Below are 17,958 nucleotides of genomic sequence, written 5' to 3' on the forward strand. Positions count from 1 at the left end.
AAGAGCAAGTTTTGATTTTTCGAAGTTTCCCCCAGCAAGGGTCTTCGTAGTTTCTCTCAAAGTTGGAATTGAAGAAGAAAAAGAGGGTGCATCAATGATGAACCATGCGAGGGGCAACGAAATTGTGATCATCAAATGAAAGACAAAGTGGAACGACTTTTGCAGCGTGGAATCCCCTCACCTCCTCTCTCGTTCCTGGGAAAATTCGTCGTAATTCGATTTTCCCGGAAAACGAGAGAGAAAGTTCGGAATGGAAATTAATTAATTATTTGAGTTTTTTTCTTAAGATTATTTTTTTCTTCTTTTTTGTGATGCTGTGGAACCCTAATAATTGAATGAAAAGAGGAAATGTTGTCGGAAGAGAAAATGTTCGGAGAGAATGGCGAAGATTTCGTTGTTGAGAGGGAAATGGCAGAAAGAGGAGAAAAACAGAGTTGAAGAAATGGGTTTGGTTAGTTTGGGTTTTTATATGCCGCCCAAGTTAGAGACAAGGTTTACCAAATTTTGAATTTTGTATTATGTGGGGTGATAGACTTGGATTTCACATATCTTACCACCTATAGAAATAGTATTTAAAGGAAAATATTTAATTAAGAGTGAATTAATGTAACCTCACATCTATTTATTCAATCTATTGTAATATCAATATGTTTTTTTATCATTTAATGCTGGAAAATAAAGTTAATTGGAGAAGTATTATCATGTTTAAAGTTTTTTTTTTTTTAATAATTCAAACATCTTTTTATTGTGAATTCTTGAAAAAATTATTAGAATAGATTAGTTTGATCCATGTTATTAGTATGCCACGATAATTCATGTGATTAAAATTTTATTGTAACAATTTTAAAGTGTTTCTCTTTATTTTGAAAATGTGGAAATATTATTTGTTTTTATCTTTTCGATTAACAACTTCATGAAGTGTTTTTATTCATGATGTTATTTTTAGAATTAGTTTCTATACAATTTTTATTGATATTCAATCTCTATCATTTTAAAAGAGTAAAAACTCAGTTCCTATTAGGGGTTAACTTTTACTAAAATTGTTAAACAATTGAAACTAATTGTTTACTCTTTTAAAGTGTTAAGAACTAAATATTAAATTTTTTATAGTAACTAATTTTAAAAATAACAATATTTATAAGGATTAAAAAAATGTTAAACTTTATAAAAAAATAACCATAAATTAGCTTATTTATTTATAAATTACAAGGATCTTGTATAGATTTTATAAATATAAAAAAGTTCTGTAACAAAGTAAAATAGAATGAAATTGAAGTATAAGTCACTCTTTTATTTAATATTTTTTAATGTGTTTAAATATATACAATATGTATATTTACACTTATAAATTCTCTTAATTACTTGATAAAATAGTTCTTAATATTTTTTCATATCTTTTAAGAGAATAAGTAGATATAAATTTTTATTTGATGTTTATCTTATAAGTTGTAAAAAACTTATTAGCAATATACAGCAAAGTTGATTTTTTTTTATTAAAAATCATCACATAATCTAATGCATTAATAACATTTAATGCTACAACTTTTAATAAACAAATATTATTTATTACTTTCTGTTTATATATTATTGGATAACATTTAAAAAATTGCTTATTTAACATTTACTTCAAAAGTAAATTAAGTACTTTACAGGGGATTGATTCCTAAAAACGATCAAGTAAATGTATATTTTTCATTTTTTGAAAACTAATATTTCCATTATTTGAGCTACTAAAAAATGACGTTGTATGCAATTTCGTATATCATTATTTTTATTTCTTATATTTTATCTTCTTTTTTTTGTATACAATGTTCCAAAAGGTACACTCCAAATGTCAAAAGGTTGTACCTCTTATATGTACATATATAATCTTTAATAATTTTGTAAACATATTTTTTTATTAAAAAAATTTTTGTTTTAAAAAATACAGAGAAATGAGGGCTTACTTTAGAAGGTCTTCTATTATATATGTGATAAAATAATGACAATAAATGTGCAATGCATGTTACTAAAATAGAGTTTGGTGGAAGAAAAATAAATGGAGGATTAAAGGGGTGGAAAAAAGAATAATCTTAAATGATTTGGATTAGAAAAAAGGAGTGCAAGAGATAAATGAGTAAAGAAAATGAAAATGCAGATTGATTCATGTGAGCTTAGAAAACAATCAAAACATAATTTTTAAATAAGATCATTTACCATATTTTAAAGGATGACTGTTACATATGTTTGATATATAATTCTTCTAAGCTCAACTTGTACCACTTTGAAAACTACTGTGTATATACAAAGAGGATGCTTCTCCAAACTTATATTGGTCAATTCTAATGTCTGTTTAGTATAAAAAATGCCCATTAATTTTGATTTTTATTATTTTACAATGTTGAAGTTTTACATTATAAAATAATTTTCACTCTAGTTTTTAGGGTTGAGATAGATTTAAAGTTCAAATATAATAAAATCATGATCAAATATATATTTTTTTAATTTTCTTTATATTTATATCAGTGTGTTTCTGCCTTTACAAATATAATGAAGAATTGTTTGTCATATGGTATCTCATATATTAAAATTTAAACATATTAATTACCAAAAAATAAAATTATCTCCCAAACATAATAGCAAAGAGTTTTTTTTTTTTTTTTTTCCCTTTTGTTTTGCATAAAGCCCCAGGATGATGAGAGTGTTATTTGAAGAAAATAATGGAAATCCTGAAAGCTTAAAATTAGTTTAGTGTGAATAAAGACAGAAGCCAAAAAAGAGAAAAAAAAACTTGTGTAAAATTTGAGAACTTTTCAATCATAAACATTTAAAATCTCAGTGCATTCAAAATTGAATTCAATTTTGTTTTCTTGTGACATTTGTTTATCTTCTCTTTCATGTAGTAAATCTCAAATAGATTTTTCCCCATATCCATAGGAAGGGGGGAACATGTCACACTTTCACATTTGACTTTAGTAAATTATGAAACCTGCATTTGTTGGAGTCATCTATGAGAATCCCCACAATCCTTCTATTTACATGTGTTTTTGAATTTTAAACAAATGCATGAAGAACAAAGAGAAAGATACAGAATGAGTAAAATACAATAAGGTCCTTTACCCTCATATATTCATAATGCAAAATCTAAGCCACTTGTTTGTCTCTACGTGGAAAAATATGGTTTGTGCCATGCAGCACGTAATGTGGGAGGTTTCTTCTAATTGTCTACAAATGGATTAAAGTTCCAATTATACCCTAACCTGTTATATTTCTTTGTACTTTAGCGAGAGGACATATTTGTCCTTTTCTTTAGAAGTGAAACGCTCCTACCAATTCAAAATTGTGCAGTCTTGGGGGTTGCGGATAACAACTAAGCGCCAACTACCCCTTTGTGATTTGTGTTGGACTTGTCTATGGTTTATTTTTGGGTAATTTTTATTTTGAATTATAAATTAGGAGAGTATTTTATGTTTTTTTATACAGTAAATAATATTAATAAATAATAAAGTTATTAATTTATTTTACAAAATATAAATATTTTTTAATTTTAAAGACACTCAAAAAATTACAATCATTAATTTAGAAATGATATACAATTTCCTTTTAAATTTACATGTATGGTAATAAGTATTTTATTTTATAAATAATGTTATCAACATGAATTACAAAAATTATTTAGGTTTTATTTTATTTTTTACTTTTAAATTAAGTTTTTATATTTTTTAACTTTTAATAAATTTTAACTAAGAATTTGTTACATGGAATGTTTTAAAAAATGGTTGCTAACATTCTCTTTCTTTTATTTTTTTAATTAGGTTAATGTATTTGTAAATCAGCAAAAGGATAATTCTTTCTAAGTAAAGTAATAACGTAAAAATGTATTAATTATTAATTTGTAAAAGAGAGATAAATATATTTTATTTTAGAATGATAAAATTTAGAGGTGTTAAAATAAATTATTTAGCTTAATTTAGATTATTTCAGTTTGAGTTTTAGGTTCATTAATTAGATTCTGTGTGTTCGTGTCTATGTATATATACAGGGGTGTATGGTGCAAAAACACTAGTTTAAAATGAAAAATAAAAACATTTAATTATAACTATTAGATTTAAGTAAATGATTGAAATTGATTTTTTAAATAAACGTTTTCACGTATATCCAACACTCACTTTATAGATTGTTTTTACTTGAAAAAAAAACCATCATGTATTGCAACTTATGTATGCAGTTGAATTAAATTAGAACTATAATGAAAAGATGAGTAGTAGTTTATCGTAATAGTTTATGATTTGTCAAAGGGATTTCAATTAAAAATAAGAATGATAAATAAATTAAGCAAAATACTCTTAAAGAACAAAGAGTGACAATAGATAAGAGAAAGGACTTAGTAGATAAAAATAGAACATATAAATGAAGCTTTTTGTGTAGATAGGAAATGAGGTATATCTCACATCTTACTTGAAAACAGAGCATATAAACTCAAATAATTAGTTCTTACTTGTTGATTGTAAGGATATGTTTCATTTCTCTTTTAAAAAGAGTTTTCAATTTTTTTTAAATACAATATAAATTTATACTATATTTAAAAAAAATTGAAAACTCTTTTAAAAATAGAAAACAAACATACCTAAGACTTTAACTTTCTTTTTTCATTTTAAAAAATTATTATGTCTTGCTATATTCGAAAAAAGCATAGAAAGTAAAAATAAAGCACGCAAGATCTGTAAGACATGATTGATATATCACGTGACAATTTTAATTCTAAAAACTAATTTCAATTATTTACTAAAATTTAATGGCTAAAATTAAATATTTTTATTTTTTAATTTAAACAAGTGTTATATGTATATATGTACAGACATATATATTAGTTAGTCTGAATATAACAAAAATAATGAAATTAATCTAAGCATAAAATTATATATATATATATATATATATATATATATTAATCAATTTATACAGGTTAATTGGATAGAGCCAATTTATTTTACCAATTACAACTAAATCTAACAAGCTATTAGTTTAATCTAAGTTTTTGTGAATTACGAGTTAAGCATAAAGTTGAAATTCAATATTTATGTTCTATAGATATCGATGATTTTTTTAATTATACTTTAATATAATTAATATAACACTAGTTTTTTTTTTAATTTATAAATACTCAAATTTTATGGTTAATACTCAAATAATATTAAAAAATAATGTGCTAAAAATTTCTTATAAAATTATATAAATAAAAATAGTTAAAATGATTTAACAATTATCAACAATGAAAGTAAAAAAAATAGATAAATATGTAATTCAATTTGATAATAAATTATTATATTTTATTTAATATTGTTTATAGTAATAATTCATGCTAAATATTTAATATTATACAAATTTAATTCTTCTTTATCTATTTTTTAAGTAATTTTTTTTGTGTTGAAGTTTTTCTTTGACAAAAAATAACTTGTTTAATACCCTAAATCGAAGCATGCAACCGATCAAATTTTTTTTTTACTTAAAACAGTTTTATTCCCACAATTTCCTCCAATCCAAGCCTTCTATCCAATGACCTAGGCATTCATACGCTGTGTTCACTAGTCAAATATGGATGCACCCGCTGAAATTCTTGTTCCAAAGCCTTCCTTATTCACCACTACTGTGAGAATTTCTAGTGCCTTATGTGTTGAAGTTGTAGCTTTGGAGATCAGACACAGAAACGATCTAGGAAACCAAATAAACAACATTCAAAACTCTGCAATGGCCTTCATGAATAAGCACATGGGCTTTTGTGTGTCAATTTAACTGCAGGAGTAGCTTACCTTAGTCATATCATACCTGTCTTCTTCTATGTACTCATTGCTGGTAGACCAAATTCATAGTAAATTGACGTACCCCATTGCCAATATTCCTTACTATGATGTTGCAAGAGCAAATCTTATAATGAGAAGAATCTATTCTTTGAAGGTGCAGCTAGTAAGCACAAGCATAGAGTTCCACGTAACCAAATCATGACACGCAAAAACACCATCAAACACTCTCTCGGCATCTTGCAAAGAACAGCACTCCGAATATGCCGTGATAGCAGCATTGCTGACAGTGTTAAACAATTCAAGCCCAAGTTTCACAATTTTACAATGCAACTGCATTGCCAACCCATCAAACTCAGGATCATAAAACAATGTCAAAAGTGGAGACACAGTGCCATCATCAATCTCCACATCCTCAACCTCCATACACCTTAGCACCCAAAACGCCACGTCACGATTGCCAACTCATGAATAGCCGGCAACTTGCGTGTTTCACGACACATAATTGCGTTCCGGCATCATCAACACCTACACTTGGCATCCATGTCCAGGTGGACACAACCAGAAAACACGTTTTTGATAGTCCCATCTTGAGCATAACGGAATGTGGCTGTCAAGGGCAAGTGCAGGCCTTCTCATGGCACTGAGGAGCCGCCACGTTTTGTCGAGGTTACCAGAGTTAGCATAAGCGGAGATGATGGGTTCCAAGAGACAGTGTCTCAGTGGGGCGTTTGGTCGAAGAGTTTGTGGGCGAGGGGTAATTGTGTGCATTTGGCATAAGCAGTTAAGATGTTGTTGGCAATGTAAAGGTCTGCGATGGAGCCTAAGGCAATGGATTGCTTTGAGGCCCAGCAAAGTGAGGGACTGCAACCTCTTCATTCTTCACGGAGCGGAGCGGAGCAGCTCCCTGCCGGCGACACAGAGTGCATAGCGTCCCCGTTTTGTGTAAGGGCGGGAACGCCGCGAATCGCTGAAAATCGCGGCCGTTGCGACCGCTATTTTATGCACGATTCAAATGTCAAATTTACCCTTGTCTTTTAACATTTGAAGGCTTTCAAAGGGGGGCAATTTTTGGATTTCGCTTCCCTATTAAACTGTGAATTCCTTTTGTATCATTCGAATCTTGAACTCGAGTGCTCCCACTTCTGTTTCGTTATAGTCATCTTCTACATTTCCATCTGCGCAAAGGCCTTTTCCGGTAAGACCACTCTGTTTTGTTCTATTTTTTGTTCTGTTCTGACTTCTGAGAAGTCCTCCAAACGATTGAAATTTGAAATCTTCAGGCTATGTATGTGTAGCATAATCTATATTTCGTGGATTTTAAATTTTAGAATAGCTTGCTCGGTGCTAGCTGTTTGTTTCCTATTCCTGGGATTTGGGAGTATGTAGAACTTCGTCTCCTTTATTTTGCAGTATGACTCAAAGTTGCAAAGGAGCCAATACCACCGCAAACCATCGTTGGTGCTTATAGCTGCAGAAATTCTTGTGCCCTTGCTTGCTGTATTCCAACTATTTTTCTGAAAGGCATTGCTTTCCTGAAGCTTCATGTCGTGACTGTCATTATTTATCGAGATTCTAATTTTTAGATTTAGTTAAAATTGGTGTGTATAAATATATACACACAATGATCTTCCCATACTACCCTTACTAAAACCCTAGCACTAACACCTTCTGACGCTCATTGGGTACCAAAGCAACCACTCTGTTCTCTCGTGTCTTTCCGTGTGCGGGTGAGTGAGGCCAACTTTCTTTAAAATCTTCTCTGTATTTAATTTCCACGCTCTGCTCTATTGCCGGTAATAATAATATTAAAATGTCAACAATCAAGTTAAGCTTCACCCATTTTCACACTGTTATATCTTGGAATGGAATGTATTATGGGTCTATTTTTTATTTTTATTTTTTAAATTTGAATCCATCCAATTCAATTTTTGTCTTAGGCTGAACAAGGTGTTGCAATTTTCTCCAATTTAAAACTAAATACTGTTAAGTTTCTGGCAATTTCAGGTTTAACTACTTTATACTATAATCACTAAATTAAATTAGGTAGTTTTGGAATTTGGATAAATTTATCAAATGCTTGAATTATCTCAGACACGAGTTCAAGAAACTGAATAGCTGAAAGACACAATCAATGCTGATGAATGCCAATGATAATAGTAATAGTGTTTCTGCTGGATATTTAAGATTGCTTCTTTATTAGAGATTTGAGTCCAATTTAACATAAGGGTATGTTGAATGAATATTTGTTATTTAATGATTAATTGAGATAGAACGAAAGTTTAGAATATCTACATATTGGGAATTGAGTGTTTAAACATATGACATGTTTAGTTATGTTCTTTTAAAAATATTTAATAATTATATCCCATTCCTTGTTTCAAACATAGCCACAGCTTCTACCCTTATCGACTGGTGACGATATATGCAATCACCACCCTACGCCCTGCTGTGACCATCTTCTAAAGGAGCAGTGATATTGGAAGAGTGCTTAAACATGTCTGCTTCTCTGTCACAAACAGAACAAATGTCAATCTCCAAAGAGTGTGAAGAATGCAAATGTAATCCATGGAAATACAAGTGCCCTGGTTGCTCCTTACACTCATGCAGTCTTCTTTGTGTCAAATCCCACAAAGTGCGTACTGGTTGTACTGGAAAGAGGAACCAGACTCAGTTCATTCCTCTTTCTCAGTTTGATGACAGTCTCTTATTATCTGGTAATTTCTATTCTCCTTTTTAACATTCCCAACCAACCTTTGTCTCTAGTTGATTGATTGCATAAGCATAACAATTTTACTTCTTATTGCCCTTCAAGTCAACCAAAAGAACCCCTTTCAGTGAATTATATGGTTATGTTAGAGGAAGACACAATCTTTATGAGATACTAAGAATTACTTTTTCTTTTTCTCTCTAACTTGATCAATTTCTGTTGTTCAATGACTGGGGAAGACCCAAATCCTTTTTTAGTTATTCAGATATTTTACTTGAGTGTTTCTTCTTGATTTAGTTTTCAATATTTTTTATGTGGAATTCTTTTTTTCATGTTTGCCCTTTTGCATTTTTCATGTTCTTCATTCATCATGTTTGTTGCTGCTGCTGCTGCTGAATTTTTCTAAATGTGTACTACTGCACATGTATAGTTTTTTTGGTGAATTCTTCTGATTTCCCTTTATCAGAATCTTAGTATTTATTTTGTGATTTCCTCCATCTAGACTATACTTTGCTTGAGGAGGTGAAGAGAGTGGCTGAATCTGCTCAGAGAATGAGAACTAAATTGGGCATGTATGCATATTTCAAGTTACCGCATCACCTTAAAAGCCTTCGAAGTGCAGCTGGAAGCCGGAGAACCAAACTACTGTTTCTCCCAAATGGAATGTCAAAAAGAGAGAAGAATCAGTCTCGATATGACCAAAGGTATTTTTGTCATTCATGACAAACTTTTGTTGCATTAGGAGGATGGTACATTGAAGTAATTTCCTCCTTTTGATGTTTCTGTGTAGCTGAGTATAGGTTTTTATCAAGTTATGATTTCTTCTGAACACATTGATTTCAGAGGGAAATTTAGATTATAAGAATGTGTCACTTTTAGATTGCTAAGGTGGTTACGTCTGTTTGTTTTAATTAAAAATATGCGTGGACGATGATTTCAGGAAGAAGTTTATATCTTGGACAATTGAATGGCGTTTTCACTTAACAGACATTGTTTTACATGACCACAGGTGAGCCAATTGGATGGTGGCTTTGATTTGGATTAAAATACTGTCCCTTACATTCTTATTGCATGCCTAGTGTCTATTGAATATAGTTCTGATAGGATATTATGCTCGTGTTTACCAGAGTCAATGAAAATACAAGCTTTTACTCCATTCTAGAGAAGCACCTCAAACCTGGTCCTTGGAATCATCAGCTAAGGCAATTTTGTGAAGACCAATTGGATACTCTCAAGCTTTTCATTTGCAAATATCCAAAGGTGGTTTTCTTTGCCTTTTCTATGGTTGAAATTCAGGATATTGAATTGGCAGACTTGTAGGATCAGATTGATTGAAAAGATGCGAATTTATTGTAGTGATTTATTTTATCTTGTTTGTGTTAATGCAGGGTCCCCGTTCACCCTTCAAAGAGTTAGATATGAAAGCTCCCATCAGACAGCAATTAGCAAATATAGCCATTTTGGAGTTTCCCGTTGTTTTTATTTTTTTGCCTTCCCACAAAATCAATTTTGAAGTTATTAAGGATGTCAACACCAATGTACATAAATCACTACAGAAAGAAGCTGATGGCAACCAAAGCCTGGAAGGTGTATCATTTAGGGAGGAGATGATAGAGGATGACAACTCGGTAGATCCTAAGGTATTTGATCTCATGAAACCTGTGGATTCAAGTTCATCACATCGAGTGCTTACCCAAAATATGAGTTCTGAGAAAGCACCAAATGATTCCTCAGATATATCTCTGTTTGAAGGAGACACGGGGGGTAATCTCTCACATTCTTTGACGGAAACCAAGGAACTAAAATTCTCTGAAGATATGGCGTTTGAATTTGATCAAGATTTTATGGATATCTATACTGGTCTTTTGGATCAAACAAACTCCAATGACTTTTTTGATTTTGATAGTGAATTTATCAAGACAACAGAAAATGACATAGATTTCCTTGGTTCCGATGGAGTATTCCCTTTGCCAGCTGAATTGGAGGAAGGGGAAATTCCAGAATAATTGATAGCTATAGTTCACTTCGGTTGAAGAATTGGACAGAAAATGAGAGAACATTGACAACACCAATTATATTGTATGTTTTGAGGTTGAGGTCCATTGCTTTCAAGAATGATTTGGAGCTGAGATTCCAATTGTGTGGACATGATTGAAAAGCTCATACTTTCATTTATATTGAGCATGACAGAGATTTCAAATTTTGTAATGAATCTTATGATTGATCCTGATAAGGAATGGCTGCGATTTTCAGATTCGATGCATTAATCACTCCTGAAATCCTTTCAGTATAGGCAAGCTTCAGCTCTGCATGAGAATTAAAAGAGAGCACAAAAAGCTGTGGGTGCTCTGGTTTAGGTTGTTTACTCATAATCAAAGGTCATGTTTTGATGTTTGAACCAAAAAAAGGGTTAAGTTTTGATGTTGGATATTACTTTGGTTTGTTAATATACGTTTAAGGTGGAACTGATTTCAAGTTAATAGACAATTTTTCCAATCTTTGCATTTTCCTATTTAGTTGTTTTCTTTCTCATCTTCTGGTAAACACAGCCACTATATGTCATGCATAATTGCATTATTTCTTCTGAAAAAAAAAAAAGTTTTTAAAGCTTTTTCCAGAAAGCTGCAATAAAATTTCTTTAAATGAGTTAATTTAAGCACGCTAAAACTTTTTGGCAGTATTGGTGGTGTCACTTGAGCAAGTTAAAGAATAAAAGAAAAGCTGTAGTGTACAATTTGAGTGGTTGTAAAATAATCGTACTCTACTGTGGCAATTATATAGGAATGTGTCGTTTTTACACAAATATCGGCCTCCAATACACACCAGTGTATGCAAGTTACATGAATGTCATCCATTATCATTTATTAAATATAAAAAGCACATGAATTTGGATATAGAAAAATAAAAACATTTCATCAAATATGCACCAGCCGGGAATCGAACCCGGGTCTGTACCGTGGCAGGGTACTATTCTACCACTAGACCACTGGTGCTGATGATATACAATGATGATATTTAAATAATGATGCTCACAGAGTGACAAAGATGTATCTATTTACTTTAGATGAAGCCAAGCCATAGCTCGCACAAGTAAACACAAATTGACGTTTTGACACCCCTTTTGTATCTTAAATGGCAATTCTAATTCTACCTTTTCATGTATGGGAATGATAACTTTGAGTTTCTTAAAGCATCTTCTTACTTGATAATTGAAAGACTAATTTTTAACTGTAGAATCAAATGCTGAAATAAGGATTTTTGTAATAGTATTTTTATATGCAAATGGATCCTGAGAGCAATTCAAGACTATATACTTATGAGAGCTGAATTTCCTATTTTTAAACCAACATATGTTGAAAGAATTAGAATTTTTAAGTTTCATAAAAGAATTTAAACAGCCATAATCTGATTTTAGTAATTCTTTAGGATCTAAATTTCCTTTTTGAGTCTTGAAGGTGCATATCTTTTTCCTTTTCTTTTTTAAAGCAAAAAAAACTGTGATTTCAAGTAAAATTAAAATATATTTATTATCTTTTATGTTTTTAAAAATGATAAATGTTATTTATATTTATATTATTTTAGATACAAATATATTTTTTGTCTAGAAATTGTTGGAAAGAGATAATACCTCCAATCTTATTGGGCAGGGTCCATAGTCTTCAACCACAAGCAATTTTATCCAATTACAGCTACTCAACTAACCCTTGGGTGCCAAAGGATCTCTTTGAGGAGTGATGCTCACCAAGCAAAATTTTGGATGGGTTTATAGGCATTTAAATCCAGGCATATGACAAAGGAGATTTTTTTTTCTTTTCTTTCCAAATCCTCAATCATTTGTGCCAACCTACATTATGGTTATTTTTGTTTTGTTTTTTATTTTCACCTTCTTTCAAATTTACAATATACAAGCATACTTGTTACTTGATATGACTTTTTAAAGTAGTTTATTTTTTTCAATGATACAATACAACAAAATTGTTTGGGTGGGAATTTTTTATTTAATTCATAGTTTGAAAATTTATTTTAAAAGTCACATTGTATTTTCAAATTTTAAATAAAAAATAAGAATATTTTTCTATTTTTATTTTAAAATTTCTTTTAAAGCACTATTTAATGTGAGAAAATATTATTCTATTTTTATCTTCTTTTAAACTTTTAATTACAAAAAAGTTAAATTTTTTAGTTTTAAATATTTGTATAAAAATAAAAAATATTTTTGTATTATTTCCTACAAATATTTTTAAAAAATAAAGTAAAAATTAAAATTTTTATTCACCTAAAAAAATTAAATCCAAATAGGCTTAATCTTTTTTCACAGTTTAAGGTGTCAAAACTATTGTTAAAAATTATTAAACTGGTTTTCTGATTTTTTTTTCATAAAATAAGTATATACAAAATTAAAATTAATAAAAATAATAATTTATTGAAAATTATTAAAAATTTTATTTCTATAAAATAATATTAAGTATTTCAACCAGTCCATACTCCATAGGCATATTTATTGATTAAATACTATTTTAACATTCGATTGTGATAACTTTTTTTTTTACTAGTTCATCTACTCTAATGGATTATTAAACATAGAACACTACACGTACAATCGGAAAAGATTAAATTTGAAAAGACACATTGTAATCATAAAACAAATTCTCGTAAGCCCATTAAGGTTGTACACATATTTGGATAGAATCTCAGCATAATCCCTCATAAGACCATACCATAAACCAACAAAATCCAATACCAAACAAAATCACCCTCTTTAATCTTTGTTTCTTCCTCCTCAAAATAAAAACAAACTTCTTAATAACTGTATATAAAACATGATTGTTAAAAAATAGTTTAATTTTAATGTACTAAAAGTAATTTTTTTATATTATTAATTATTTAAAATATATTATAAATATAAATTTTATATTAATTGTACTTTAAACAATATTTGTTTTTTGTTATGTGATTGAAACAAATATTAAAAAATTGGAAAGTAAAAACAAAAAATCAGGGACCTGCATTGTTCACAACTAGGAGGATCCCAAGGCGAAGGAGATAATGGTAATAACAATAAAAGAGACACCAACACACACACACACAACACTGGTTGGTTCGTTGTCGTTGGTTCTTTCTTTCTCTGTTCTTCTTTTCCCTCTTCGTTCTGCAACCACACAAACCAAACCCACCATCACACTCTTCCTCTTCCACCACTACCGGGTCAATGACCCAAGCCCGAAAACCCACCAACCCAAAAAACCAAACCCGAGAAAGCCAAAACCCTTCTTCTTCTTCGTCTTTCTCCAATAGCGGCATGAAACTCATCGTTCCCCTTCAAGGTGTCGTTCAAGGCCGTGGTGGCCTCCTTCTCGGTACCCTGGTCCCCTGTGCTCTCTTTTACTTCCTTCAACTCTACCTTAAACGACGTCGGTCCAATTTACCCTCTTCCACCGAACCCAACCTTCCTCGTACCTCTTCCCGCACTAATTTGTCGACCCGTGGATCCATTTCCCGGGTTCAGGTCTCGAGGCTCGCAACCCAGATTGCAAAACCCGAGGATTCTCCCTATTACGTTGGGTTGGATAGGGTTTCGGAGGATTTGTATGATGCAGTGAATAACCCAGATGGGATATTGCAATTGGGTTTGTCGGATAACAAGGTTGGTTCTTTTCGGTTTGTACGATGTTTTGGTGGGTTTGGTTTTCTGGGTGTGTTCCTAATGTTGGTTTTGTTGTTGTTGTTGTTTGTTGAGGTGGGTGTAGCTGTGCTTGGATTTGATTGGGGAATGGGTGGAAAGGAACTTGAAGGGATCGGTGATGATGGGGAGTGGTGGCGTTGCTTTGGGTATTAATGGGATTGCGCCTTATCAGCCCTTTGATGGGTTGGAGGAATTGAAAATGGTAAGGGAATTTTGCGTTTTCCAGTGATTTTGTGCTTCATGGTAATGTTTGAGCTGCTGCTACTACTTGTGGTGATGTTCTGTTTGATTGGTTCTTCTGCATTGTTATATACTTCTGTTTGGAAGGGGGGGAGGGGTGATGGAGTGGATTACTTCACTTGTTCAGAGGGATATTTGCCTGTTTTTTGAAAATCATTTGCATTCTCATTCTGCATTGTTATTTAGGTTTCAGGTTTTGGTTTTTGATAGCTTTATTGATATTTGTTGAGTGAAGCACCATTTTGGTCTCTTAAAGATTCGGATTCAGCACATTAGTTTCTGAAAGGTGGAAATCATCGTTTTTGTCCTTGAAAGATGAAAATGTAGACCAATTTAGTATGAAGCACAGACTCGGACACAGATACTCTAACACGGTTAATTTCCAAAATATATGACACCGGGACACTGCACGCCCGCGTGTACATACAGACAATATATATTGGTCTCTCTACAAAAAAATTCACAAAATAAAGTAAAATTATACCTTTCAAATTAAGGCATATTGACCTTTTCAAACTAGTATATTAAGTTTTATATGTTTTCAAGATAACAAGCCTTACAAAAAAAAGTTAAGAGGCATTATTTTATAATATTTTACATTATATTTTTACCTAATTTTCTAGAAGTTCATCTTTTTTAATAATATTTATGTGTATCTATTTATACTGAAGTGTTGGCTCAGGTTTCCGAGTTGTATAGAGGTGTTGACTCAAGTGTTCGAGCTAATTGGTTTTTTTTAACTAAATACCTAATCAGAAGTGTCAGACACGTGTCTAGAAAGTATTGGTGTTGGAAACGTGTCTGACACCATGACACTTTGGACAAGAGTGGTGTCCATGCTTCATAGTACTTTCAGGGAGTACAGTAATTAATATTTTTTTTCATTTTTTAAGGGACCAAAGCAGTAATTTTCTTTTTTTTAGGAGTAATGTGACTGATTACAAATCTTTTAAGGACAAAATGATATTTTACTCCATTTGTTGGTGTTATTGTTATGTTGTAATGGGAATGCTAGCATTTGGGTGTGAGTGGGACAGTTGGCATAGTGTCATGTGAATCAATTAGTCCAAAAGTTTAGACAATTTGTTAAAGATACAGCAATGGTGTGTTATAGCATTTCTGACATGATCCCTTGTGCAAGAGCTCTTTGGGCATGGAGCGTGAATAATGCAGAGGCCAACTTACCTTATGCTTGATTTCAATTTCAACCTTTTCCTTTTTCTTTTTTTAATTTTTACGAAGTATGGGAGCAGTAACATAGAACTCTAGACCAATAGGTCATAGAGGCTCTTATACTATGTCATGATCAATCATTCCAGAAGAGATAAAGGAATAAGAATGGTCTTAAAGCATTTCTAACATAGTGGAGAAGTGAAAATGTTATCTTGACAAATGTTATTGTTACACCCGTGTCTTGGAGGTGGTCCCAGTGGAGCTACAAACTTATTAGCTGATAGGTTTTAATTTAATTATTATTATTTTTAGTGTATCTTGTTTCTCAATGCTAAATGAAGAACTTGAGGGTTTAGTAGTGAACAGACATTTTGGTTTTAATTAGAGTTATTTGTTGTTTTAAAGATAACAATTTAAATATTGTCTTTTGTTGGTTATTTAGGCAATATTTGATGGTGGAGTTGGCCATTAGTTGGTTACTGTTCTATTACAATCTTTTATATTTGTACTTTCTATGTTCAAATTTGGTTCATTTAAGGTCTTGCTGTTGCTTTATTTGTATGATAAATTTTTGTTGTTCGCTTTGATTTTGCAGGTTTTGTCAGATTTTATGTGTCAGGTGATGGGAGGATCAGTAAAATTTGACCCATCTAATATGGTACTAACGGCTGGAGCAACTCCTGCAATTGAGATACTATCCTTCTGCTTGGCAGACCATGGAAATGCATTCCTTGTCCCTACTCCTTATTATCCAGGGTACGTGATAGCACTTTCTTAAGCTCTTGGTTTGAATTTCTTGGGCCAATTTTTAAAGCTAATTTAAAAGAAACTATGCAGCTTTGACAGGGATGTGAGATGGCGTCCGGGGGTACAATTAATACCTGTTCACTGTCGCAGGACTGACAATTTCAATCTAACTATCACTGCTCTACAACAAGCATATAATCAAGCAAGAAAACGAGGTGCCAAAGTTCGTGGAATTTTGATTTCCAATCCTTCAAATCCTGTTGGGAATGTTCTGACGCCAGGCACACTTAACAGTCTTCTAGACTTTGCTGAGGAGAAAAACATTCATATCATTGCTGATGAAGTATTTGCAGGTTCCACATATGGAAGTGAGAAGTTTGTGAGCCTAGCTGAAATTCTCGATTCAGATTGTATAGACAAAAGTCGAGTGCATATAATATATGGCCTGTCAAAAGACCTCTCGCTTGCTGGCTTTAGAGTTGGGGTTATATATTCTTTCAACAACCGGGTTTTGGCTGCTGCAAAGAAGTTGAGTAGATTTTCCTCTATATCTGCTCCGACCCAGAGGTTAGTTAGTTCAATGCTTTCAGATAAAAAATTTATTCAGGACTACTTTGAAGCCAACCGGAGAAGATTAAGAAAAGTGCATGATGAATTCGTGATTTGTTTAAGTAAACTAGGAATTGAGTGTGCCAAAAGCAGTGCTGGTATGTACTGTTGGGCTGATATGAGTGGATTTATCCAACCTTATAGTGAGAAAGGAGAACTTGATTTATGGGAGAAGTTTTTGTGTATTGCTAAGATCAATATAACTCCAGGATCAGCCTGCCATTGCATAGAGCCAGGATGGTTTCGAATCTGTTTTACCACTATAACATTTGAGGAGATACCTCGTGTTATTGAACGGATTAGGCTAGTTGTTGAAAGTTGTAAATCTTCTAGTTGAAGTTCCATTATTTTTATTGACATATATGGTTAATGCCTGATGTTGCAGTCAGAAGTTGCTGTTTAGAAATTTTTGGAAAAGAATGTATACATCCCTAGTTATCAAGTTCTGCTGTCTTGCGGAATCCAGGATTTTATTGCATTGCAGGAGAAAATTTTTCTTACAATGCAAAGTCTCAACAGAGTAAACTCAGTTTCCAATTTAAAATGAATTTTGGTGTAAGACCAGTTTTGGCCTTGGAAAGTAGTCCTTAGACTTTCCTTCAATCGACCTGCCTAATACGGTTCCAGTCTTGGAATGGTAGTAATTCTTGAGTAGTCCTTCATCCATATTACTGGTTTTTAAGGTACAGCATCCAACATGTTTCTTATGATTTTGAGGCAAAAAGAGTAAAAGTTGGTTTGAAATGTAGGGAATCAATTTTGATTCGAATTTTTTAATTTTGTAGATTCTCAATATTTCCTTGTTAGAAAAATTGATTTTCAACTTTTCTATATCAAAAGAGACTCCAAAGGAGTGTGTTTAACTTGCATTTTGGAATAATAGGGGAAGAATGCAACTTTACTTAACAAAAATTGGGCAATTGTCCATTGGGGGCAGTTTTCTCATTTTAATCATAGTAAATTTTATGACAATTGTCCATCTTAAGTCTGGAGGATAAAATAAGGAGGACAAACTTAAA

At 31.7% G+C, this 17,958-nt stretch overlaps 2 protein-coding genes and 1 non-coding gene across 3 annotated transcripts; 2 read left to right on the forward strand and 1 right to left on the reverse strand.

Moving 5' to 3' along the window:
- The first annotated feature begins 6,895 nt into the window (after positions 1–6,895).
- On the forward strand, positions 6,896–11,016 carry LOC113867638 (box C/D snoRNA protein 1-like). The gene is made up of 6 exons (XM_027503043.1): positions 6,896–7,507; positions 8,168–8,494; positions 8,990–9,191; positions 9,428–9,496; positions 9,615–9,747; positions 9,876–11,016. Exons 2-6 carry the CDS (start codon positions 8,275–8,277, stop codon positions 10,491–10,493), a joined length of 1,242 nt encoding a protein of 413 aa, XP_027358844.1. The 5' UTR covers positions 6,896–7,507; positions 8,168–8,274; the 3' UTR covers positions 10,494–11,016.
- Positions 11,017–11,409: 393 nt separating this feature from the next.
- Positions 11,410–11,480, reverse strand: TRNAG-GCC. Its single transcript has one exon. It is a non-coding gene; the product is annotated as a tRNA-Gly (tRNA).
- A 2,095-nt stretch (positions 11,481–13,575) lies between these two features.
- LOC113867518 (probable aminotransferase ACS12) lies at positions 13,576–17,493 on the forward strand. Its single transcript, XM_027502898.1, has 4 exons — positions 13,576–14,131; positions 14,235–14,372; positions 16,179–16,339; positions 16,421–17,493. The coding sequence occupies exons 1-4, from the start codon at positions 13,697–13,699 to the stop codon at positions 17,274–17,276; spliced, it is 1,590 nt and encodes a 529-aa protein (XP_027358699.1). The 5' UTR covers positions 13,576–13,696; the 3' UTR covers positions 17,277–17,493.
- Positions 17,494–17,958: the final 465 nt, after the last annotated feature.

Source organism: Abrus precatorius, unplaced genomic scaffold (assembly GCF_003935025.1).
Source record: "Abrus precatorius isolate BTA unplaced genomic scaffold, Abrus_2018 Scaffold5, whole genome shotgun sequence".
Classification (NCBI taxonomy): domain Eukaryota; kingdom Viridiplantae; phylum Streptophyta; class Magnoliopsida; order Fabales; family Fabaceae; genus Abrus; species Abrus precatorius.